The 25,862-nt window shown below is 33.9% G+C and overlaps 2 protein-coding genes across 6 annotated transcripts in view; one reads left to right on the forward strand and one right to left on the reverse strand.

Annotated features, from left to right (window-relative positions):
- LOC121369134 (sarcolemmal membrane-associated protein-like) overlaps positions 1–10,325 on the reverse strand; it is a 141,831-nt gene extending 131,506 nt beyond the window's left edge. For all 5 annotated transcript variants that reach the window (XM_041494003.1, XM_041494006.1, XM_041494004.1 and 2 more), the window contains exons 1-4: positions 10,248–10,325; positions 3,566–3,784; positions 2,632–2,788; positions 1,986–2,052 (exon numbers count right to left, since the gene is read on the reverse strand). In XM_041494003.1, coding sequence (XP_041349937.1) covers positions 1,986–2,052; positions 2,632–2,788; positions 3,566–3,784; positions 10,248–10,250 — 446 coding nt within the window. In that variant the 5' untranslated portion in view covers positions 10,251–10,325. The remainder of the gene's footprint in view (positions 1–1,985; positions 2,053–2,631; positions 2,789–3,565; positions 3,785–10,247) is intronic.
- Positions 10,326–14,436: 4,111 nt separating this feature from the next.
- LOC121369138 (high mobility group protein B3-like) lies at positions 14,437–25,278 on the forward strand. Its single transcript, XM_041494010.1, has 6 exons — positions 14,437–14,563; positions 16,536–16,675; positions 17,450–17,560; positions 18,189–18,324; positions 19,017–19,123; positions 20,954–25,278. Exons 1-6 carry the CDS (start codon positions 14,560–14,562, stop codon positions 21,068–21,070), a joined length of 615 nt encoding a protein of 204 aa, XP_041349944.1. The 5' UTR covers positions 14,437–14,559; the 3' UTR covers positions 21,071–25,278.
- The last annotated feature ends 584 nt before the right edge of the window (positions 25,279–25,862 follow it).

Below are 25,862 nucleotides of genomic sequence, written 5' to 3' on the forward strand. Positions count from 1 at the left end.
ACTGGTTCATGCCAGAGACCTAATATTTATCCAATTTAAACAGGATCTGGTGTTTAGAGGACATATGTTTGTATGGTTAAGGACCACACAGATATTGAGGTAGGAAACCCGCTGTTGCCACTTTATGGGCTACTCTTTTCGATTTGCAACAAGGGATCTTTTATATGCACCATCCCATAGACACATAACACATACCACTGCCCTTGATATACCAGTCGTGGTGAACTAGCTGGAGCGAGAAATAGCCCAATGGGCCCACTGATGGATGGTGTTTAGAGGGTCATGTGTTTAGAACAGACGGGACAATGAAACTTCCAAGGCCATTTTTGACAGGATTCCAGTTAGTTCAGGGTCTGGTTTAGACAGGTTTCACTGTATACGTACACTGCTGGTTCACAGTACAAGAAAAGCAACCTGTAATTCCACATAACATACATATACATTCAGCAATGATCATGAACTCCCCACAGACACGAAGGCCGAGGTATCGATAAATAAATATTCCTTTTTTTTATTCTTCTCTTATACCCAAGAAGAGTTACAGAAAATTAGTTTTGTTTACCAACTCCACTTGTGCACATTGATTAATTATTATACTACCCACCGTTCGCTAGGGATATACCAAATATATGTCATGATAAACAATTTGTACACATCTTAAATTTGTGCAACGGGACTATGTGGTTTCAATATTCGATCATCAAAATAATACATGACTACAGTTAGATATGTCATCCACTGAGCATATTAAATGCAGACTTTGCTTTTCAAAATATCCCTAGCAAACATTGAAGGAAGAAAATGTCTTATTTAACAACGCACACCACACATTTTATTTACGGTCATATGGAAAAGAAAGAAAGAAGTGTTTTATTTAACGACGCACTCAACACATTTTATTTACGGTTATATGGCGTCAGACATATGGTTAAGGACCACACAGATTTTGAGAGGAAACCCGCTGTCGCCACTACATGGGCTACTCTTCCGATTAGCAGCAAGGGATCTTTTATTTGCGCTCCCCACAGGCAGGATAGCACAAACCATGGCCTTTGTTAACCAGTTATGGATCACTGGTCGGTGCAAGTGGTTTACACCTACCCATTGAGCCTTGCGGAGCACTCACTCAGGGTTTGGAGTCGGTATCTGGATTAAAAATCCCATGCCTTGACTGGGATCCGAACCCAGTACCTACCAGCCTGTAGACCGATGGCCTAACCACGACGCCACCGAGGCCGGTCCGGTCATATGGTGTCAGACATATGGTTAAGGACCACACAGATATAGAGAGAGTAAACCCGCTGTCACCACTTCATAGGCTATTCTTTTCGATTAGCAGCAAGGGATCTTTTATATGCACCATTCCACAGACAGGATAGTACATACCACGACCTTTGTTACACCAGTTGTGGAGCACTGGCTGGAACGAGAAATAGCCCAATGGGGCCACCGACGGGGTTCAATCCTAAACCGACCGTGCATCAAGCGAGTGCTTTCCACTGGGCTACCTCCAGCCCCAGCAGAAGTTGAGTAGCATATTATCAGTTATTGGATTTCAAACATTTAATAATTCTGACCTGTAGTCTTCAGACTAAACCCGCAGTACTTTTTTCCACTAGCAACAAGCAGGGAACATTTTGTTCAGGATCACGTCGAGATATGTTATACAAGTTTCAGAGATACAACACACATTTTTAAAACATAAAACAGTAGTTGCTAATCAATAAACAATTGACTAGAAATATTGCTAATCAAGATTTTGAAAATAAAATGCTCACTGACAAGGGATCTGTTTATGCACCTTCCCATACAGGACAGATTGGGATGGGGAAAACAAAAATCAGATAATGAATCCACTGAGGGGATTGGATCCTACAACCCAAGAGTAATATCTGCCATCTGGTTAAAAAATATACCCGGTGTTGTTACACAAACATTGCTCTCCTTGTTAACACCTCATGTTTTAGTAAGTAAATTAAACTTACGCGGGTTTTGCTTCTCTTCCATCTGGGTGATAAAGAGTTATATTTGCTATAATACATCCATGTGTAACTGAAAATAAAGAAACATTATATTATATGTGTATACCCTTCCCACAATGCAGTATACCATGTAATATAGGGGACAAAATTGGCCGACATCCCTCCCAGATATATTTGGTCCGGTAAGCTACAAATTCTGCTAGTTCAAAATAAAACCTGCTGGAACTAGCCTGATTAACTTATGCGTCAATATAAACGTAAAATAATTGCCGGTTCGATTAGTAGGCAGGCAAAAAACCTCTTGGTCAGTGGTGATTGACTGGCAAAAACCAGTCGGGACGATAATATTTCGACCCCTGTAATATATAGAAGACGTTATATGAGCTGCTATGTATTATCAGTGTTAAGTTTTTTTTGTTATATATTAAAAACCATATAATATACCACACTAAATAAAGGTAATTTGTCAGCATTTATGATAAAATCTATTCTGTGAAAAAAAAAGACGGAAAAAAATGCTGCATCATCCAGAAAGTTAAGATAGATTACAGGAAATATACAAATATGGAATCTTGTTTATATAACAAATCACAACTATTTCTGTTAAAATTCATTTAGCAGTTCAAAAATAAGCATCAAAGTGTCTTACTTTTTTCTCCTCTCCTGTTATTCTCCATGACCTCCACTCCAAACTGTATGAGGTCCCCGGAGTAGACCTCCTTGGGTGGGGACTCCTCTCCCCCTTTACACAATCTCTGATTGTTGATAAACGTCCCATTACTGCTTTTGGTATCTTGTAGGTAGAACTGACACAATAAAAAACAAGATAATATCATGAAAAATATTTTTTAAAACTTAAAGAGTCGGTCAGATTATAGTGTTCAAAAAGATGTTTTTTAACTTGTTACACCTTATCTGAAGTGAGCAGCTATCACTAGGAACAATGTTTGTAGTTGTACTTCACAAGCAGTTTGATAATTCACATATCAGTAGTTTGTTTTCTATAAAATTGATGAAGACACCATTAAAAAAAATTAAGGGGGAATGACTAATTGCTCCCCTAACTTAGATCATGGGGAGTTCCGAATTGTATAAGATAATATATTGATATCATATACATTCATGTGTTAAAGGGGAGCTAAAAATTACTCTCCTTGAACTAGTCTTAGGGGACAGATTCGTGCAGCAAGTGTAGCAATTACCATAGATGCCCGATAGCAGTGAATTATAAAATAAGATCGAATAACATCATACAAAAACCTTTCTTTAAACAGTTAATTTTTTAAGTATCATTTTCATCAATGAGTAACTAGTTATGACTTTGCAAATGTCCTAAAATTTAATGCCCAAATTAAAAATGGGTTACAAAAGACTTGCACTAGCAACACACAAACGAAACTATCATTCTCAGACTCTTTAGAAACCTGAATTCAAACACATCTTATTATATAAGAAATTTTTAAAAGATTGTTAATGCAATTAGTAGGGAACAACAAAATTCCAATATTATTACATGTCCAGAATTGTAAATGAAATAAAAAGAAGAAAAAAGCCCCCAAAACCCACACAATGAAGCTACTCACTTGGTTATTTTCATACCACAAGACAGCATGGTGTCTGGAGAGGACCTTACAGTCAAAGACTGCGTTATTTGCGGCAGGCCTCGCTCGCGCCACGGACCTGCCGATTTTAATCACCTCATCGACAGTGATGTGTCGCTCCTGGAATGGATGTGAGTTTGGTCTACAAGTTAGAATGGCCAGCGCGGACATGCTTGATCCAAGCTTTCCCTCCTCTTCCTCCTTCAAGAAAACACAAGACAACACTGTTTAGCATACATTTCTTACATGCGACACCCAATAGCCTATCTCTAGTTTTGTGCTGGGGTGTCGTTAAACATCCATTCATTCTCATTTCATACACACCCATTGGTGAGATTACAATGCATTATTCATTATATCGCATAACACTTGTCTATTTAAAGACATGATTGGCTGCTCCTAGGTGATGATTTGGTCATCACAGCCATATCACCCAATGAAATAAGCATGATCAAAATTGACTGCTCTGTGACTTATAAGTTAACTTGAACCTGACTGCTATGTGACAGACAAGTTAATTGAAACACAAGCTATTTCTTGTTCCAGGCAGTGCACCACAACATATATTAAAGGATATGGCATGTGCTATCCTGTCTGGGAGATGGTGCATATAAAAGATCCCTTGCTACCAAAGGAAATATGGAGCAGATTTCCACTTCAAGACTGTCAAAATTACCAAATATTTGACATCCAATAGCCAATGATTACGAAATCAATGTGCTCTAGTGGTGTCGTTAATCAAAAGAAACTTTAACAAACTTTTAAGAGAACATATGAAATAGTAACAAAACCCGTATCCACAAAACAGGTAACCACAATAAACTACTCTGAGAATGTAAAGGGTGGGACCTAGCCCAGTGGGAAAACGCTTGCTTGATGCGTGGTCAGTCTAGGATCGATCCCCGTCGGTGGGCTATTTCTCGCTCTAGCCAGTGCACCACGACTGGTATATCAAAGGCCATGGTATGTGCTATCCTGTCTGTGGGATGGTCCATATAAAAGATCCCTTGCTACTAATGAAAAAATGTAGCGGGTTTCATCTCTATGACTGTGTCGAAATGACCATATGTTTGACATCCAGTAGCCGATGATTAATAAATCAATGTGCTCTTGTGGTGTCGTTAAACAAAACAAACTTCTTCTGATAATGTAAATGTTATGGTTAATACCGTTATACTTTATAATACCTGTAATCCTTAGTATCGGAAGTTAACTATTTTACTGACACACAGTTCCACATTATATCTCTTTATTTTATAACAAGTACAATTTAAAACCAAAAACACATATCATATGGTATTCATCTTCAGACAAGAGCAGACATTCATATTCATCTATTAGTATTAGTTATTACATAAAATTAATATCTACATATATATGACATGGATGTAAGCATTTGAAATATGCAATACAAATTACTTACAATATGTAAATATTAGTAGCAACAAACTGAATAAACTTAAAATTTAAATTAAGATCAACAATGAACAAATAAATCAGCCGTAGAGAAGGCAAAAGCTAACACCAAATACTGAAACAGCATTAACAATAACAAGTAACTTTAAAAATAAAACATTTTTTTTTTTTAAACCAGGTACATGTTTACAAATACATGTACCATCATAATAAGGTCCAAAAAAAAAATGTGATGTTCTATTTACATGTGAAATGTTTTTAGGGAAGGCAGATAGGTTATAACTTTGTTTTTTTTTTAATTTATACCTAAAATCTGTCAAACTGGTCTGCAAAGTGCAATAAAGTAACTTTTCAAACAAATGTTTAGGATCTGAGAAAATGGTACAAAAAAATGGGGTCAGTCGTGTAACCAGAACCACACATATTTTGTTATTTGGCTTTATTAAAACGGATTATATTAAGCTTTCAGAGAGCCGATATAATGTCTATTTTAACAAGGGACAATGTTTTAATATCTTGGGTCTGTGCATCTATGTGTCTTAAAATTAGCCTACAACATTCTTGGAATATATGGACGGCGATCATCAAAGTTCCAACTTTTAATTCTAGAATGTAAAAGTTTGCATGAATTTTAGGTCATGCAACCAACATGCAAACAGAACAACGGATCATGTAAAATATGTGCCCTGTTTTAAACCATTTAACACACCTACTCAATTTACTGGTACACAACATATACAAACATTTTAATAGACATGAAGATTTCAAGATTTATCTCGTTCCAGCCAGTGCACCACAACTGGTGTATCAAAGGCCATGGTATGTACTATCCTGTCTGTGAAATGGTGCATATAAAATATCCCTTGCTGCTAATCGAAAAGAGTAGCCCATGAAGTGGCGACAGCTAGTTTCCTCTCTCAATATGTGTGTGGTTCTTAAGCATATGTCTGACGCAATATAACAGTCAATAAAATGTGTTGAGTGCATTGTTACATAAAAACATTTCCTTCTATTTCAAGATTTGTTTTATTTTATTTCACTGTAACTGCACATAAAATTTTAACAACAAATCTGATTCTGTGTAAAACTATGTCTTAAAAGACCAGAAGTTGTTTCTGTCTGATGTATACATGTAAATATCTTGTTTGTGTTCCAAGGTTAGACCTACTTTCCATTAACCCAATTCTGCACGTGATTTACCACTTTTTCATAGATCTGCGTTTTTACAAGCGTTGTCAGGGTGTACAAAAGAAAATACTTTGGAAAAATCACTCATCAATCTACATTTTTTTAAGCACACTAAATGTCTGTGCACCACATGCAAAATCACATTATTGAAAAGTGGGCCTTTTAAAAACTTAATATCCACAGCATTTACTAGTACTACATGTAATTACAATTCCAATGTTCACCTCTGGTGCAGGCACACATATTACAAAGAAAGAAATAAAGAAAGAAATGTTTTATTTAATGATGCACTCAACACATTTTATTTACGGTTATATGGCATCAGACATATGGTTAAGGACCACACAGATTTTGAGAGGAAACCCGCTGTCGCCACTACATGGGCTACTCTTCCGATTAGCAGCAAGGGATCTTTTATTTGCGCTTCCCACAGGCAGGATAGCACAAACCATGGCCTTTGTTGAACCAGTTATGGATCACTGGTCGGTGCAAGTGGTTTACACCTACCCATTGAGCATTGCAGAGCACTCACTCAGGGTTTGGAGTCAGTATCTGGATTAAAAATCCCATGCCTCGACTGGGATCCGAACCCAGGACCTTACCAGCCTGTAGACCGATGGCCTGCCACGACGCCGGTACATATTACAAATGCATGTATGTTAATGAAAACAAAACTATCTAACAAAAATGAGAAGTACATGTATGTCGGGAAGGAAGGAAGGAAATGTTTTATTTAATGACACACTCAACACATTTTATTGATGGTTATATGGCATCGGACATATAGTTTAAGAACCACACAGATATTGAGAAAGGAAACCCGCTGTTGCCACTTCATGGGCTACTCTTTTCGATTAGCAGCAAGGGATCTTTTATATCCCAGACAGGATAGTACATACCACGTGTTTTGTTAAAACCAATTGTGGAGCACCGGCTGGAACGAGAAATAGCCCAATGGGTCCACCGACAGGAATCAATCCTAGATCAATCGCTCATTAGGCATGCGATGATGTACCACTGAGCTACGTCCCACCACGTTTGTCAGGAAGTACATTGGACTCTTGTTTAAACTGGATTTGAGCAGGTTTGTCAAAAATGTGTCAGTATTCTCAATGTGAGATTAAAGGCATACTGTCACGGATTTAAGGACCTTATTTCTCTAAAAATGGATAATAAATAAAAATTACATTAATTCTTGGAACCAAATCTAGTTTTCGCATCACTTTAACTGAACTATGATGGAGTGAAATCCATGTCATTCCTCTCGGCAATTTTAGTTTTTGAACTATGGACCATTGCCATAATTCAATTATGTTTATAAAATGTCATTAAAAAATGAGGTATGGTGGTTATGAAGATGGTTCAATAAAGTAAATGTAGGAACAAATCAAATTATTTTTGTTCAGGTAATACTTTGTTAGACGATTAAATAGGTCAGTGATCTGTGACAATATGCCTTTAATTCTATCCAAAATGATGTTGTGTCTTATCAAATTGGTTATTTTATTTATCCTGCAATCCTACACAAAATTCAAAATAAATTAACCGTTTTATTTCACAACTTTACCGTTTTACAGAGTAGTGACTGACCTTTTGCCTGTAACATTTTCACAAAGAATATATATATACCAAAATAAAACAGTTATTCAAATAATATATTTTATAATACTAAATATTGTTATTATTTAAGTTAAATTTATTATTATAGACATATATGTATATATCTATATATATACATGTAGTGATTGAAGGATGAAATACCTTAGGACTTCACTGTACATTTATTTGTATGTAACTAGACAGTGATTTCCCTAGAAATTTGGCAAGGCACGGTAGACCAAACACTTTTGGGGCATTTTCACCATTTTCGGGGCACTTGTATTTCATTAAAAATAGACAAAAATTAATTGAAATAAACATTAATGTAATTTATGTGTTTGCTTTAATAAATGAATGGCAAAAGATATAAAAGGCATATTTTGGGTGTTTTATAAAGGCAATTTTAGAATTAATTACTGAAAAAGGCTTGTTTAATCTCAGGGCAGCACGGTGCTGATTAAGGCAAGATGGCACTAGACTAATGAGGCATGGTGCCGCACTATGCTAAAACAAGATAGGGAAAACACTAAGACATGATATATATGGTGTGTCAGTTTGTACAGAAGTCTCTATAATTTGTGTTCATGTGTAACCCAGAAGCAGTGTTCCCATTAAGTATTCTGTTTATGTTACCAGTATTGATTTTATTGAAATATATGTCAAAACAGCATTACAATTCTGTCCACTGTACTATGTAGTAATTTAAAACTATACACAAGCAAGACATTTTTAACTGTAACACTAACAGTAACTGTTTGTTCATTGCCACTTCATTTAGTATTTCAAATAAGTCTAATATGAACTTAAACATGCAGGCACTAATCTAGTATTGAAAAAGTACAAGTGATTTCTCCCTTCCCAGAAGAAAGGGAAGATAAAAACAGGCAAAATGACATTCTTTTATTTTATAAATAAACAGTGTTTTTGTTGCTCCATTTAAGCAGGGTGCGCCACCCCACTAAATTGCATTTTGCCACCCACCCTCTTTATTTTTCTGTGCCCCTCCTTATTTCCCTCGCATCCTACTGTTTTACAGCAACCAACTCCGCTATTTTAAAATGCATACTTTTTTCACATACCAGATATCAAAAACAACAAGCCGTGATGTGTATGGAAACAGAACTGATGAAAAACTACAGTATCTTACAACAGTTACTGTAATGTAATTTAACAGTATTTTTAACAATATTTTTAACAGCCTCTATTGTGACCATACTAGAATCCATTTGTATGTTTGATACACACAATAAAAGTTATATTTGAGCAATGTAAGTATTTTATTTTTATTGTTTTAGCAATCTCTGACTAAAAACACTCCACTTCTTTGGTGCCATATTTGTCACGTTATCAAAATGGTCATTCTGTCTTTTGTGTCCACTGACTTTTGTCTGATATTTTGTCCTCAATTGCAGATTTAATTGGTCATAACTCACAATTTATATTTACTGTCATTTATAAATAATACAATTTAAACTAAAACACTGAATATTTCCATTAAAACACTGATAGTGTTAAGTAACTAATAATTAACCTGGCATTGCTATTTGAAATGAAATTATATCAATCAACATTTTCTAGACATTGTTGCTTCTGCTCAGCAGTCTATACAAAACTTTTGACAATGAAGTAATACTCATTTAGTGCTGAGTTTGTATAATCTGTGTTGTTTATTGTTGTTATAACTAGTTCATGTTTTCTTTTTTTTTTTTTTTTTTTAATGGAAATCTGTCTCCTTAACCAATGGAAATATACAAATATTACAGTGACTTCGACTTCTCACTGCTAAGTACTAATAATAACTGTGTGACTAGAGCAGACTTTTGGCAAAGAAAACTTTCATTTTACTGGCTAGATTAGGGCCAGACTATTACCATCAACTTAACCACATGGGCAGTATACTAATAAAAAATTGTCATTTCGCCAGCTAGCTTAGTGCCTTCAAATCGTACTGTATGGTAACGGTTATTATATACTACCGTATTCTGTTAACAGCAAATTTACTAGTTACCATTTTGTCACATTAAAGTACTTGGTTGTCAAGAACAAACCTTGATAGAGTGGCAGAACTTCACAAGAACAAAATAACATAACTTTATTCCAGTTCCCACATCCTGTGGTACCAAACAAGGATGAGCATAATATTCTATATAAAATCTCTTTATTTGTTCCATTATTCTTTCAAATTATTATCTTCATGCCAAAATACGTTGTTGTTGTATTTGTTTTTAATTTAATTTTGTCTTGTGATGTTTTTAAAAAATGTCTTATCTGTGTAATCCATAAAAAGTCAAAAGATTAAAAAGTGCAAGAAACGAAGTAGGTCAAGTTTATAATGTTTTAAACTGAACAAACTTTAAGAGTTACCTCTTTAGGCAAGAGTTATCGCTTTATTCCGTAAAAAAGGTCTATAAAAGTACTGAGGTGCAAGCAGAAATATTTCCCAAATATGAATAGTAAATACCATTCTTCTTGTTTTTTCCTACATATCAGAGATTGTTTTCAGGAGACGGCCATGGTTGGTTGGTTGCTGCTATTTCCACCCGCATATGGGCGCGATCCGCACTATTTTCGTAGCATCATTCTATTGAAGCAATATCTAAAATGTAAAGAAAAGGTCTTCAAAGAGACCTACTTATACACATCTATTAATTATCTAGTAAAATAACTCCCATGTGATGTCACAGGTTTGTGCATAAATATTTTTTTAACGAGCATACTCTAAAATATCTAAGAAAATGCGAAATGTTAAATGCCAAAACTGTTACGGGTCCTGTATGGGTAATAATGAGATAGTGATTACTGTGCTAAGAAAGAAATGTTTTATTTAACGACGCACTCAACACGTTGTATTTACGGTTATATGGCGTCATACATATGGTTAAGAACCACACAGATATTGAGAGAGGAAACCCGCTGTCGCCACTTCATGGACTACTCTTTTCAGTTAGCAACAAGGGATCTTTTATATATATGCACCATCCCACAAACAGGGTAGTACATACCACGGCCTTTGATATACCAGTCGTGATGAACTGGCTGGAACGAGAAATACTGTGCTAAGAATGTACCTGGGTTCCAAATAAAACAATTGTACCAACCCCAACTAAGGGAGTTTGAACCAAGGGCTTTCAATACAAGAAATCTAGCTCAGTCGAAAGCTTGGGCGCTTGACGGGGTGCTTCAGTTGAACGATTAAACCAGTGTTTCACGACTGATATATAAAAGGTCATAGTATGTGCTGTCCTGTCTGTGGGAAAGTGCATATAAAAGATCGACTGCTGCTAACGAATAAATTTAGTGGGTTTTCATCGATCTGAAGACTAAGTGTAATAATTACCAAATGTTTCGAAATCCAATAGCTGATGATTAATAAATCAATGTGCTCTAGTGGTGTCATTAAACAAAACAAGCCATACACATACAAGGCAGGGATATCAGGAGGGATAGTTCCCCAGTGTTGAAGCAAATCTTCGTACTGGGGCAAAAATTATGGAGTCGTTGGAAACAAAATGAGCTGACTACTCATAATTGTTGGTTGTAATCCATGTAAAAATACGTTGTGTTTTTTTTAGTTGTTTGGTAGTAACGACAATATGAATATACGTTGTAATCTCGAGTCGGCCATTTTCGTTAAATTCAGACAAAAATCAGCCTGACACACATATACACGCACGCACGTACACACGCGCACGCACAGGAGCCCGCACATACACCTATGAAACAATTTTTTTTTTTTAACTCTAAACAAAAGAGCAGTATTCTACCAACTGCTTTAATTTTTCACATTTTCAATAACTACTGCACTTTTGTCAACTTTAAACTGTATACATGTAAACATTATGGTATGGAACAGAGTTTGTACTTTTTGTAGGTTTTTTTCACATACGGCATTTTGTTTGACACCCAATAGCAAATGTGCTTTTCGTTCTTGGGAGTCGTTAAACATTTATTTATTCCTTTCTTTCAGTAGATTATTTTATTTGATCGCCTAGGAACACCAAATGCTTTGGACATTTCTATCGCATCCATTTTTAAGGACAAAATTACTACCGTCGTCAAATTCGTACATTTGCATAAACAAAAACCAACCGATACTTTGACAAAGTTGTAATAGCACACACTCATGAATTGAAGTCGAAATGGTGATCATATCAGCTATTCCCGAAAGCTGGGCGTAGCCTGCCCAGTCGGAGTCATAAGCGTAAGATCTGCCCCTTAGTGCTGGAGTAAAACCTCAAATTCGGGTAAAAATTATACAGATATCGGGGGAAATGTCCTAACCTGAGACCTTTTTACCATGTATTTCCATCATTTTACCCTCAAAATTAGTTGTAATCCATGTAAACTCAATACCAAAAGTTGTGATAGCATAGTATAGTGATTTTATGGCGCCAGTCTCTCTTCAAACTTTCAGACACTTCATACTTAATTATTATCTATGAATAGGTGTTCCCCAAATTCTTCATCATTCATCCGTGATTGTGTACAGTGCAAGTGATGACTATTTTTAAAAAGGCGACACATAGTTCACCGTACAGTGACTGGCACGGCCAAGTCAGGCTGGCCAGAGCGAAGTTTGGGCTCACTTCTCCCGGTCGCAGCCGTGACGCCGCCATACACTCATGAAATATGTTTGTAATCTAAATTCATTTAATAAATGTTGATATATAAAAGTCCTCTAGGCGTTGTCATTGTTATTGATATTAATTCGCCTTTCAGGTCGGAGATGAATAGTCACAATCTAGGGATGTAGAGCTCCCTCCCCCTTTCAAAGGTTGTAAGTGAATTCACCTATAAAAATTAAGTCTTTGTCATTAAGAGTTTGTTTGTCTTTTTTGTTTTGTTTTTGTTTGTTTTTGTTGTTTTTTTGTTTGTTTAGTTTTTTAACGGCACCACTATAGCACATTAATTGACTATTGGATGTCAAACATTTTGTAATTTTCACATATAGTCTTAAAGTGGAAACCCGTTACATTGTTTATATTAGTTTTATATGCACCATCCACAGACAGGATAACACTACCTCTCAACTATGAAGATGCACATTCCCTATTAAATATTCAAATATATAGATGACCCCAACCCATCGCTTTCACCTTTTAGGCATCTAAAATGAGAAACCTGATTAGATTTCTAACATCTTTGTATCAACATTTTATGTAGTAAATAAGATATAGTCTAAATCTAAAAGAAAGAAAGAAATGTTTTATTTAACGACGCACTCAACACATTTTATTTACGGTTATATGGCGTCAGACATATGGTTAAGGACCACACAGATATTGAAAGAGGAAACCCACTGTCGCCACTTCAAGGGCTACTCTTTTTGATTAGCAGCTAGGGATCTTTTATAGAAAGAAAGAAAGAAATGTTTTATTTAACGACGCACTCAACACATTTTATTTACGGTTATATGGCGTCAGACATATGGTTAAGATCCACGCAGATATTGAGAGAGGAAACCCGCTGTCGCCACTTCATGGGCTACAAACTCTTTCCGATTAGCAGCAAGGGATATTTTATATGCACCATCCCACAGACAGAATAGCACATACCACGGCCTTTAATATACCAGTCGTGGTGCCCTGGCTGTGACGAGAAATAGCTAAATGGGCCCACCGACGGGGATCGATCCCAGACCGACTGCGCATCGAGCGAGCGCTGTACCACTGAGCTACGTCCCGCCCCCGGGATCTTTTATATGCACCATCCCACTGACAGGGTAGTACATACCACGGCCTTTGATATACCAGCCGTGATGCACTGGCTAGAACGAGAAATAGCCCTAGTCTAAATCTAAGTAACGTTTTAAAGTACCCTATTCTAATTTTAAACTTAGGAAAACATCTCGGGAATATATTTTTACTACTTATTCTGATGATTTCGGATTTGGAATATTTTATTTTTAAGCCGAAAATATTAGCAAATAAATAAAAGAAAGAAATTTTAAAATGGTGGTGTACAGGTTAAGTAAAAGCTAGTAGGTAGCCTACTGGTAGGTAGGTTCGCATCCCCGTACCGGCTCGGGGGTAATCACTAACTCACTGTCCGGAACAGACAGCCCAGACAGCTAAAGTGTGTGCCCAAGACAGGTGTTTGAACCTTAATTGGATATACGCACGGAAAATAAGTATAAATGAAATTTTAAAAAACCCAAGCAACTAACAATATTTAGGGAGTAGGTGCAACGTTTAAAAGAGCATTCATGAAACTAACTTATATAATATGGCCAACTTCCCCTTAAACACCAATATTACAATAGATGCCCCACCCTTTCTCCACCAAAACAAACAAATTCATTGTATTTTTCTGGACTCTTCGAGATTCAGGGGGTACCCCCCCCCCCCCCCGCATCATCCTCACCATCAATTCGCGCATGATATTTAATACGCTTGATGTAGGCATAATTCAAAATACAGCCTATATATTATTTACCAGAAACTAAAGTATTTAACTGTAAACAATAGAATATTTATTTCACGAATTTTAAGAAACATCTTATTTTAAATGCCCAATGATTATATTTTAAAACTGTATTTATTTATTTATATTTCAATGAAAAGAAACAAATTATTTCTCTATTATAACCTTTGCAAAGCTCACTAACTCACATTTGCATTTGAAGTTGAAGAGTTATTTCCCTTGTGGCGCGAAAGCAAAATCTTTGTTCCTTTGTTAGGCCTACATAAATTACAGACGCTTGTAGCGAGAACCAACGTTTGATACAGCCAGTATTCACTACGTTTGCAGTGCATTCTATATATTATCAAGACATGGGTATAACATTTTTAACTAATCGTGTATTAGTGTATCATTATGTTTACTAACTTTGTAAATAATTATTTTTAAGACCTTGTAAAAGCAAAATAATAAAATAGGACAAAGATGTTTTTGTTATTTTTAAATTATGTTTTTTTTTCTTACTCTTAGGTTGTATTTTAAAAAAAATGATATTTTTTTACACTTACAGGTAAAATGAAAAGAAGCAGTAGCTGGAACAATTTTCATATGACATTTGCTGTATTTGGTCAGAAATAATTGTTGATGTTTTCTTTTTAAAAACCAGACAAACACCCATACCCAATTTTTTTTTAAAGCTAAACTAAATATTGTTATTTAGGCCAGTGCACAATGAAGAGACCTATATTTGTGATGGCCTTTGTAAGTTTGTAAATGTGAATTTATTGTGTTCTATTTTATTATTGTGAGGTAGTAAAAAGCAATTTTGTTTTAAAATAGTATTTAGTGCAAGAACTGGGGGCAGATCCATGAAATATGTTGGGGGATTTTAATGGGGGAGGGGAGGAGGACTAAGTAGATTAAAGCAACCCATGGAAGAAAAAAACCCCTTTAAAAAAGACATTCATAGGTGGAATCCAGGATTTTGTAAGGGGGTCACAAAATACTAATGACAAATTTGAGTTTGCCAAAGGCAACTGAGCCAGGCTTCCATTGGAAGAGATTGGAGGGTGGGAGGGGATGATGGCAGGTGTATGCTGTCTGAAAATGTTTGAAATAAAAATTATTGGAGACATAGTTTTTTGGAGAGTAATTTAGTGTTGTATATATTGGGGATGATGAAGTTTTAAAATTTTCAAAGGGATGGTGGAGGGACAAGCTCTATTACTATTTCCCCCTTCTTGGGATTCTTGAGCTGGACAAATTAATACTGTTAGCGATTCGAGATTCTAATATTTAGCTATTAAATAAAATACAGGTTTATTAAACATATTGCATATAAGACTAATAAGTGTTATGCACCATTATAATCACCAAAGTTCATGGGCCTCTGAAAATTGTGAGAATGGTCATTTCGTTCCTGCGTTGCTCGCACAAATTGAAATTTTGCATAACCTTTTTTCTCGCAAAATTTCTAGCATCATTTACATGGATTTAACATGTTACGCAAAAAGGAAATTGGTTTCATGGATTTATTTCTGTGTAAACGATAAATGGATCATGCAGATTTTTAATTCTGAGGCCAGAATGCAAGCTTCAGTGGCTATAAGTTAAAATAATATAGAACATTTATTGTATCTTGAGTAAAATCTTGTTTCGTAATTTGTTAATAAAGTGATAGAAATAAGTGGAATTTTTTATTTCTCCACCAGACAAGTACATCAAGAAATCTACTTGTCCAGCAATATTTTCACTTGTCTAAATAAATGTTTTGTTTTATTAAAGTACAAGGACCGTATTTTTGATTTCTCAAAATTAAACTGCGTTGAAAATTTTTACTTGTCCACTGGACAACCACTAAGGTACATTTTGCTTGTCTGAGCAGATTTTCACTTGTCAGGACAAACAGACAAGTGCTTATTTCGAATACTGTAATGTATCTTGTTATTAAATAGAACAGAGTAATTGTTAGACCTGTTAAGAACACTATATGAGGTGGTTATACCAAAATGTATATCATGATTAGTAAATTGGTAATGAAATTCAGGGAAAATGTTAAGTAGTATTATTTTTTTAAGATATAGGTAAGGGATATATCTAGCATACAAGATAAGGAATTGGAGGGGTTCAGCTGTCCCCCACAAATATAATGGATACGTTCAGATTTGGGCAGAGTCAGCCTGTGCATTACACCACAAGAATGGGAGCCTGTATGCCCATGGCAGGGGGCATAGTCAATGTAATGTTCAAAAGAATCATGGAATAGTAAAACAAAATGTTCCCAGCTAGCTTTAACTGAGTGTGGACATTCTGATGTTACAAATGGAATATTGATTTTTTTTTTTTAAAGGTCGTTCACGAAAAGATAGTTCCCCACAAAAGAGGAAGATTAAGGATGCCAACAGGCCAAAGAGGTCAACTTCAGCCTATTTCTACTTTCTTCATGATTGTCGTGAAAAGGCAAAGGAAACTGGTGCACCCACTGCAAAGGTACAGTATACCGTATATTTCATTATGTCAAAGGCAGTTAATAGGCAGTGTAAAAATTCCTATAATTAATTGAAAATTGATTGATTTATTAAAATTAGACAAAAAATAAATAGTCGTGTTTACTTACGTGCATTTGTGGCCAGCTGTCCAGTTTTTTTTGGTCCATTATTCTGGTTTTCTGACATTTAAAAAAAAACCTGATCAACAATTCATATCCCAATATTTGATGATTTTGATTCTTGGTAAAACGATTTGCATGTTCCACCATTGTTGTCTAGCAAAAATGCTTGCTTAAAAACACTTTTTCAACTCAAAATTCCCATGTATTTTCCATTGAAAAACAAAAAACTAAAGCTGCCATACCAGGGCTAGCTCTGGGTGAGCAAAATGTTTTGCAAAATTGTCTATTAAACTGCAAAAATTGCCAGTTACTTTCTAAAAAAATGTCAATTTTTACATGGAATTATTTCGCCAAAATTATACTTTCAAAATTTGCAATTGGCGAATTTGGCGAGTGTCAGAGAGCTAACCCTGCAATTTGATTGGCCAATGTTCTCACTGTGTCCTCTTTCATGTTTTGTCCATTATTGCCAAAGTGTATTTAACTGTGTTGTCTAATTTCTAAATTAGGTGACCATTTTAAATTCACATGACTACGAATATAGGATGTAAATAATGTTCTTAGACTTGTAGCTCTCCATGGTTGGGGGTAGGTGCATGCTTGGTTAGGTTGAACTTAATAAATAATATATATATTCATTATTTTGTTTTCAGATTGGCGATTTCACCAAGGAGTGTTCAGTGAAGTGGAATGCTCTGACTGAAGTAGATAAAAAGCCATTTTTGGCACGAGCACAAACAGATAAGGAAAGGTATCAAAAGGAGGTAAGACAAAAAATTGTTTCTCATGCATTTTTAATCATGTCTTTTTCGTTTGTGTGAAATTGTTAACATCACTAATTGTCTGTTTGAGTATGGTTTAGCTAGGTGCATGTATGCAGTGATATTTTTATATGTGTAAATGGTTTGATATTTCATATTTACTTCGAACATTTCACACTTTACTGAAGTCCAGAAGAATTGAGCTTTTGTAGCATGCTGAAAAACAAAAGTTATTGATGCTGGCTGAGTCATGTTATATTTATCAATTCATTAAAGTCCTGTATAACAGTTTATACAAATTATGTACACTAATGAAATTATCATAACATTAGAATTGTTGGTTGTTCGACTTTGAAAATGTGTAACTTATAAAGCACTGGGTTGAATTCAGACATGCCAAGCAGAAAAATGTCTGCTAGACTGTTTTATGCATTTCACATTATACTGATTCATCACTTAGGGAGCCAGTAAAAATAGTTTGCAAACATTCGCAAAAAAAGCTGTCTGAACAAATTTGATTTGTTCTTACAATTATTTTTTAATTAGATTGCAGAGGTTGTTTTTGTGTGTATGGTTTTTTTTCTCTGTTTTTATTTATTATTTTTGGTAAAATAAATTATTTACTTTTCAGATGGAAGCATACACTGGGAAGATAAAGGATGTTAACAAACCAAAAAAGCCAGCATCATCATATTTCTGCTTTTTAGCAGAATTTCGAATTGACATGAAAGGGAAAAATGTTGATCATAAACAAATGCTTTCTCTAGGTATTACTAGTCTTTGGCTTTCGTTTGCTTGTTTTTTTTAAATAACTAGTTTATTTCTGTTTTTAAATTGTTAAGGATTTTTAGTATTAATGTCTTAATTAAAAAAAAAAAAAAATACAACATACACTTGCTTCAAGATAGCCCAGTTTATGACTAGGGTCTCCATGAGTACTAGGGCTTAGGCCGAGTCAAGCAAGACTCGAGTCCATTCACAGGACTCTAGTAGTACCTGTGCAACAAAAAACATTACATCATTTTGCCATATACTTACTGCTAGTTTAATTACAGGGCTATGAGACATGGAGGGAAAACAAAAGTTGAATGTGTGGGATGAATACATTAGCATGATTTGGCATCCATGTTGGAATTAAGATACATAATACTATTTTACTTTATTCCTTAGTCATATTATTATCTCGTGTAAGATTCGGGTGTAGGTCGAGTTTGACCCTCGAGTACTTGAGTTCAATATTTTGGACTCGTTGAGACCCTATTTATGACCATTCTTCAGCGAGTGTTCCATTGCATGGACAAGAATGCTTATAGATTGTGATGTTTATGTTTATTTATTTTTAAATTGGTCACTTCAAATACATTGTTAGTTAGAATGAAAAAGTTAGAGGCAGGAATGCTGATACTTGCAAATGTGATACTAACATTGATTTTTAAAAATTGATTTTAACTACTTTTAGCTGGTGAAAAATGGCGAGGTTTGAATGATGGTGACAAGCAGAAATATATAGAATTGGCTGCAATAGAGCACAAGAAATATGAAATTGCTATGGAAGAATACAGAAGGGTAGGTTCAGATTGATAGCAGGGTTTACTTTAATAATAATCAGTAGAAATAGGCTGAATCTAATAGTAATTAGTAGAAATAGGCTGAATTTCATAGTAATTAGTAGAAATAGGCTGAATTTAATAGTTATTAGTAGAAATAGGCTGAATTTCATAGTAATTAGTAGAAATAGGTTGAATTTAAGTTATTAGTAGAAATAGGCTGAATTTAATAGTAATTAGTAGAAATTGGCTGAATTTAATAGTTAGTAGTAGAAATAGGCTGAATTAATGAAGCCTGTTTTTTTTAAACTTAAATGCTGGTTCCAGTTGTTCAAAGCATAGTTACGTTGACTATGGGTTAGTATGACATTTAATTATTTTTGCAAATGATACAAAATAGATTTTAGATTTGATTATATAAGGTACTTTTGGTTCTAAATCAAGTTTCAACGTTGTTTTCAATTACTATTTGTACTGATCCAGTTCTTGGTTTTGAAACTTTCTGTTAACCACTGGATAAGCCAACTAACTTTTGAACAACCGACCCCATTTGAGCATTTAAAAATAAATATAGTTAACATGCACGTAAACCAAAAGCAGGCTTTGTAAAATTGACCTCAATGTGTTTCATTGTTCTGGATATGTGTCACCAAAATATCATTCTTTAGTTTAATGTTATGAATATATAAAAATGGACATACCTAGCCCAGTGACAAAATTAATTTAGGTTGGAGTAATAGACGATCTTGTCCAGGTAGATAAACAGGGCACTTGAAACAATAAGGGGACTTTTTAGAGCTAGTTCTGAATGATCAGAGCATTTCGCCAAATCATCTATTTAAACTTCAATAATTGCAAAAACCCAGTTATTTTTTAATAATATAACAATTATTAATTACATAACATTTATTCGCCAAATGAAGATAAAATTCGCCAATTGCTTTGAAAATTTGCAAATGGCAAATTTTGCAGATGACTAGCCCTGCTTTTTATTTTTAACTATACTTCTTAGAGGCATTTTGTTTGTGAATATTCGTAAATAATTAGAACAAATGAAAAACAAAAAACTTCTGATGTAGTCCACAGCAAAAAAAAAAGTGCTGTGGAAAATGAAAAACTCTACAGCTGTAGGCAACTGCAGGGGTTGTCGACCTGCTGTGTAAGTTGATAATCAACGACCATATAAATATTAAAAAGTGAAATTAAAATAGTGTAAAGAGCTGTACAACAATACAATTATCACAGGTAAAATTCAATAAGAATTTAATTGCAGTAAACTGAAAATAGCTTAAAAGCCAGTAAATTATCCTCATATCTGTGTTATTACCTTGGTGGTTTCCTGTCCAAATTTACTCTTCACATTTTTTATAGGCCTGATACATATTCCATTAACCTTCAAAATTGTTGCAAGACTGTCAGTAAAATGTTTTCCAAAATGAAGGCAGAAGGTGAAATTTATCTAGTAGTTTATATTTTTAGGACAGTAAAAATACTGAACCTTTAGCAATAAAATGTATGGCTTTAGGCCAGTAAAAGGGGTGGGGTTTGCTCTGGCAGATTGGAATGAAAATCTTGAATTTCTTTTATATGGCCTTACAATCTTTTATTATTTTGTAATCTTGCCTCTCAACCTTATTTCAACCTTACCCGTTACAATGAATGTTTTTTATTTGATATTGGCCAATAAGAATGCTATTTTAATAATATTTCAATATGTTTTCTTGACCTTAGGTAAAATGGCAAAATTTAATCTTCAAAACTGTTTTAACTGATCCCTTTCCATTTTCGTTTTATTTGACATTAGGCCAATGAGAATGGTGTTTTAATAATATTTGATTATGTTTTCTAGACCGGAGGTAAAATGGCCAAGGGAGTGAATGGAGTGGCTATTGCCCCACCAGTTGTTGTTGATGAAGAAGAGGAGGATGAGGAGGAAGATGATGAAGAGGAGGGGGAAGAAGATTAGTTTAGCTGTTCACTCAACAGTATTTAGCACAAAAAGTACAGGGCATACATTGGAAAATGATACCATGTGAATGCTTGATCAAACTTTTAGAGCATACTCTTTAACATCAAGAAATTAGGAAATGATGTCTTATGTTGACAGTAAATATCAGTTTGACGGAGCTGCATTATTTCTTAATATGAAACACAAATTGCAGAATCAGATATCCATATCAGCTATTGGAATGTTGTTTTAAAAGCAGCAATAAATATTGTCACAAATTCAGTATTTCTTATTAAAATATGGCTGATTCAAATATTTTAATAACTACATCAACTACATTTTAAGCTGACTCGCAAAAGAAGCCATGTACAAATGATTGTTTTCAATAACTTTAGGGCTGTCTACGACACATGCTTGCGTATTCCGATGAATTTTAAAATGATGGTGTACAGTGAATGTATGAATGTGTATAGTTTAATACTTGTGCTCACCAGATAGTTGATATAATAGTTCCTGCAAAATCATTCTTTTTTAATGAAAATTCGGATAGGTCAAGAACAGTTTGTCTTCTATGTTTGGTTGTGCTTGAATCTCTTTCTCTAGGAATGTTTTTAACTACATTTAATTAAATATGGACACAATAGGTTTTTCGCTGATTTTAATGCTCAAAGCATGTACATTTATTTTACACATCGGCAGAGCAGTAACCTACAGTCTTCCATTTGATGAAAATTAAATAAGAAATTTGCTTATGGTTCAAGATTTAGTCTCTTACGTTTTGCAACAGGCTTATCCATAGTTGCTTTTTTTAGTCTAGCTTTGAAATCCAATTTGTATGTGTTTATATGTTTCTTGCAAGATCTGAATCACTCCATTAAACTATTGTTGAGTTCTTTTATGGTTGCATAGAATTATTTTGTAATCATTTTGTACAGTTCGAATTGGATGCTGTTTTCATCCTAGATTAAACTAGTAGCTGATCCACTAGAAATATTATTGTACTTCGCCAAAAATTGTTAAATGCATTTTACAAGGGTATGTACATGTATGAAATCCGCAAGACCTTGTCAAAATCAAAATTTAAAAATGTGATTACTTCATGACAAATGCATTGTTGTGCTATAGACTAGCTTAAAAAACAATGAAATGCCAAAACAATTTAAGTAAACCTTGAATGAAATGAATAGAATAATTGCATCATGACATTGGAAGTGAAGTCTACGAAAACATTCAACAATCTGTTATCATGGTAACTTTATTTCTAAAGTCATTTTCAAGAATTCAGAATCCAATCTTCTTAGCACATTTTACAGTTTGGTCTTTGTAACAACTGAATGAACTGTTTCATGTACAGTGGCACAATTGGTAGAATACATGGGTACATTGTCACTATAAATATAAAATCTAATGTCACTTAAAGGTGCAGACCCTAGTTTCAGTAAGTGAAAATAGACACTAAGTTTAGTTAATCTACAAACCTGCAACACACATTTCGATACGGTAACTTATAACATAGAGATGCTAGTCTGTGATATTTAAATAAAGAAATACCATCTTAAAATAACTACAGTTCCTCGATAACCATCACTTTTCAGATGCGTTTTTAGAATTATGAAGAATGCATTTTGGGGTATTGCAAAAACCTGGATGTCAAGAACCCGGTCATGTGTATGAAAATTAATATTTTAAATACTTATAATTTAAATGATTGAAAACGGCTTTAATAGTGAAAAATATGTCGCAGTGTTTAAAAACTAGGGTCTGTCACTTTAATTGGGGTTATTTGCCACCTGGTAATGAGGAAATGTCCATGCATCAATAGTGCTTGACCTAACAGGATTTGAGTGTACATGTTTATGTATTCAGTGTTTGTTGGTGTGTTTTGTTTTGTGTTTGTCTGTGTGTATCTTGCAGGTTAAGAATATTAAACTCGTCGGTTACTGGTAAAGATGTTAAAACCTTACACCAAGCAACCTTCTAAATACTCGGAATAAAAGTTCATGTAACATGCCGAAATATACTGCTAGCATAGTTTTAAATTGCACTGATAATTAATCATTGAGCCAAAAATGTATATGCTAACATTAATCACACCCAGGTATAATTAATTATGCTAACCTCAAAATATTTCATTTCAAAACCACTGAAATCATGGTAAGCTTTAACTTAAATACATTTTGGAATATCTACAACTGAAGCAGCTGTTACCAAATTCAGGTAACGCATTTCATTTCTGCATAACGTGTCATGACCAAATAAATGATGTTCTATATGCAAAACCAGGCTCATGTGATTGATGCATGAATGATAGTATAATTTTCACATTTTTGAGAGGCCTGCTCTGTATTAGCCCATTATAATCTTGCACTATTCTGAGGTTTCAACATCTTTATCTGTTGCTGGTGATTCGCTGTTTGTTTCCTTATGTGCTGTTTTTCATTTTAAGATGTATGTGTATTTCATGTCATGGATATTTAGTACTGCTATAACAGGTGCAAATAGAGGATGAAGGCTTACAATTATCAGTAGTTATTAGACTAATACGTATACCATGTAGAAAGTAGAAAACAATTATCCCTAGTTGTATGTTTCATGGGGTTTCAAGTCAAAATGCTTATTGAATGTACATGATTTTAAAATTAATTAAAATAAATAAATATATATATACAGGTTTGTCTTCAAATCTTGTATGTTTAGTAGAACGGATGTTAATATAAGATATATATCATTTATAAAATAAATTTTTAATATGAAAGTAAGATTAAGATTTAATACATGACAATTCAAATGTCTTCTTGTTCAGATAATATAATTTGATCAAATACATTTTTGATCTAGTTAGTAACAGGTAAAAAAAAAGGTTTGTATTTCACAGGTTTGGCACATATATTTTGACTCATTTACATTGACGGTCATCAACCTTCAAGTTTGTGTAGATAGTGGGTTTTTTATCATCCCACTAAAAGCAGCATAATCAAAGTTGCATTTTGTATATTTTATTCTTTTTGGTAATCCTTGTAAATAATCTTTAAAATTCCGGCTCTTTGATTGGATTTCTGATTATTTTATTTGGCATTCATTGTGATTTAAAAGAGCCATGATGTTATTAACTGAGGTTGTTTGAACTACTGATAAATTATTATTCCTGAATCATAACCATTTTATAACAAAACCATCATTTAACTTTATAAAAATAAGGTATACTCAGACAAAAAACAGTTGACTGATAATGTTACTGTGCTTTATTGTATACCATAGAATCAGTATGTATAGTCTTCCATTGGTATTATATTGGTATATAAATACTGTGTTGCATACCATTATGGTTTCATTTATGCATTCGTGCTTTTGCAAATGCTTATAACGAAAATGTTTACACAATTTTGTTTTTATATTTTATTGTAAAAAATAATTTTTACCTGACAAAATGGCTCTTAAATTTCGTTTATTTTAATGTTATAATTATAAAAACTGAAGAGGTTATATATAATGTGGGATTGGCAATATGCAGACGATCAGTTAGATTTTATTTTACTCACATCTTAACAGAGCTTTACAATAAACCTGTGTTCTTGCTCTCTGCTTTAGTTGTGCCAGCTGCATTTAAAAAAATTACTTTCCTATTCAATAATTATTTCGTCAATATAACATAAATAAACAAAATTCTCCATTTATGCACATCTATATTAAAAATTGCAGACATGAATGATATTCTGCAAAATGAGACATTTCTTTTATCATACTATGTGATTAGGGTAATTTTTTGTGAGGCTTTTTTTATGCATGGCACATAAATTGGACCCATCAACATTTTAATTTTATGGTTATCATTAGTATCATTTCCATATGCACGGAACTGTTTTTGGTGATTGTCCATGCTGCATCCGAAATCACACACATGAAAAATTACCATTAATTAACATGAAAAGAAAATGGTGTTATGTTTTACTCACATCAAAAGGTAAATGATGCATCTAAGCTTCTATTTGTTGTATGAAAACTTGTTTTTATAAATCAAATTTGTCTATAATTCTTGTGCTTGTATCATAGAACTATACACCAAAGATCTCAGTTATTCATTTAAACTGTTTATTGGCATAATTTTTCATCAATTTGTATCAGTTTTAGAAATGACTGTAATTGTACTTAATTACTATACCTCAACTTTTTTGTATATCTATTAATTTTTATTTTTGTCTAGTATGAAATAAATACCTTTTTTTTCAGAATTTGTGTTGTCCTGGTTTATTTATTTTCTGCACACTATTTTATATTTATCTCCCTTAGCCCCAATATTTATTATTCTGAATTACTTTCAAATGGTGTTGGTATAATTGGCAAACAAATTTTACTATTATTAGTATTAAGTTTAGGAACATTCTTTGCCAGGAAAGGCAACTGATAATTTCTACTCTGCTTCAGTCTCGCATGGAAAGTTTTGTGAGAGCTGATAGCCGTGTAATAAAGGTTTTTTTTAATGAATTCATTTGAAGAGTCACATGGTTGCTCATCTGGTAAATTGTTCTCATGGCAAAGATTGAGGAACATTACATAAATGATGTTCTCATCCTTGTTTTGTTTCTGTCTAACCTACAAATCGTAAGTACCTATTAGTACCTTCAATTGTCTTGTAACTCTACACCTGATCTCAGAAATTAAAAAGGTATGGTCATCATGACCCATCTCTCATATTCCTTGATCCTGTTTTAGTTTTGTCATGATCCTAAATGATAAATGATTGTTGTGCAGGATGGTTTATAGATGCCAGTGTTCCTTTTTAGTGTACTTCTGGAACAACTTCCATTTTAAA

The sequence above is a fragment of the Gigantopelta aegis genome, chromosome 3, assembly GCF_016097555.1.
Source record: "Gigantopelta aegis isolate Gae_Host chromosome 3, Gae_host_genome, whole genome shotgun sequence".
NCBI classification, from domain to species: Eukaryota; Metazoa; Mollusca; class Gastropoda; order Neomphalida; family Peltospiridae; genus Gigantopelta; species Gigantopelta aegis.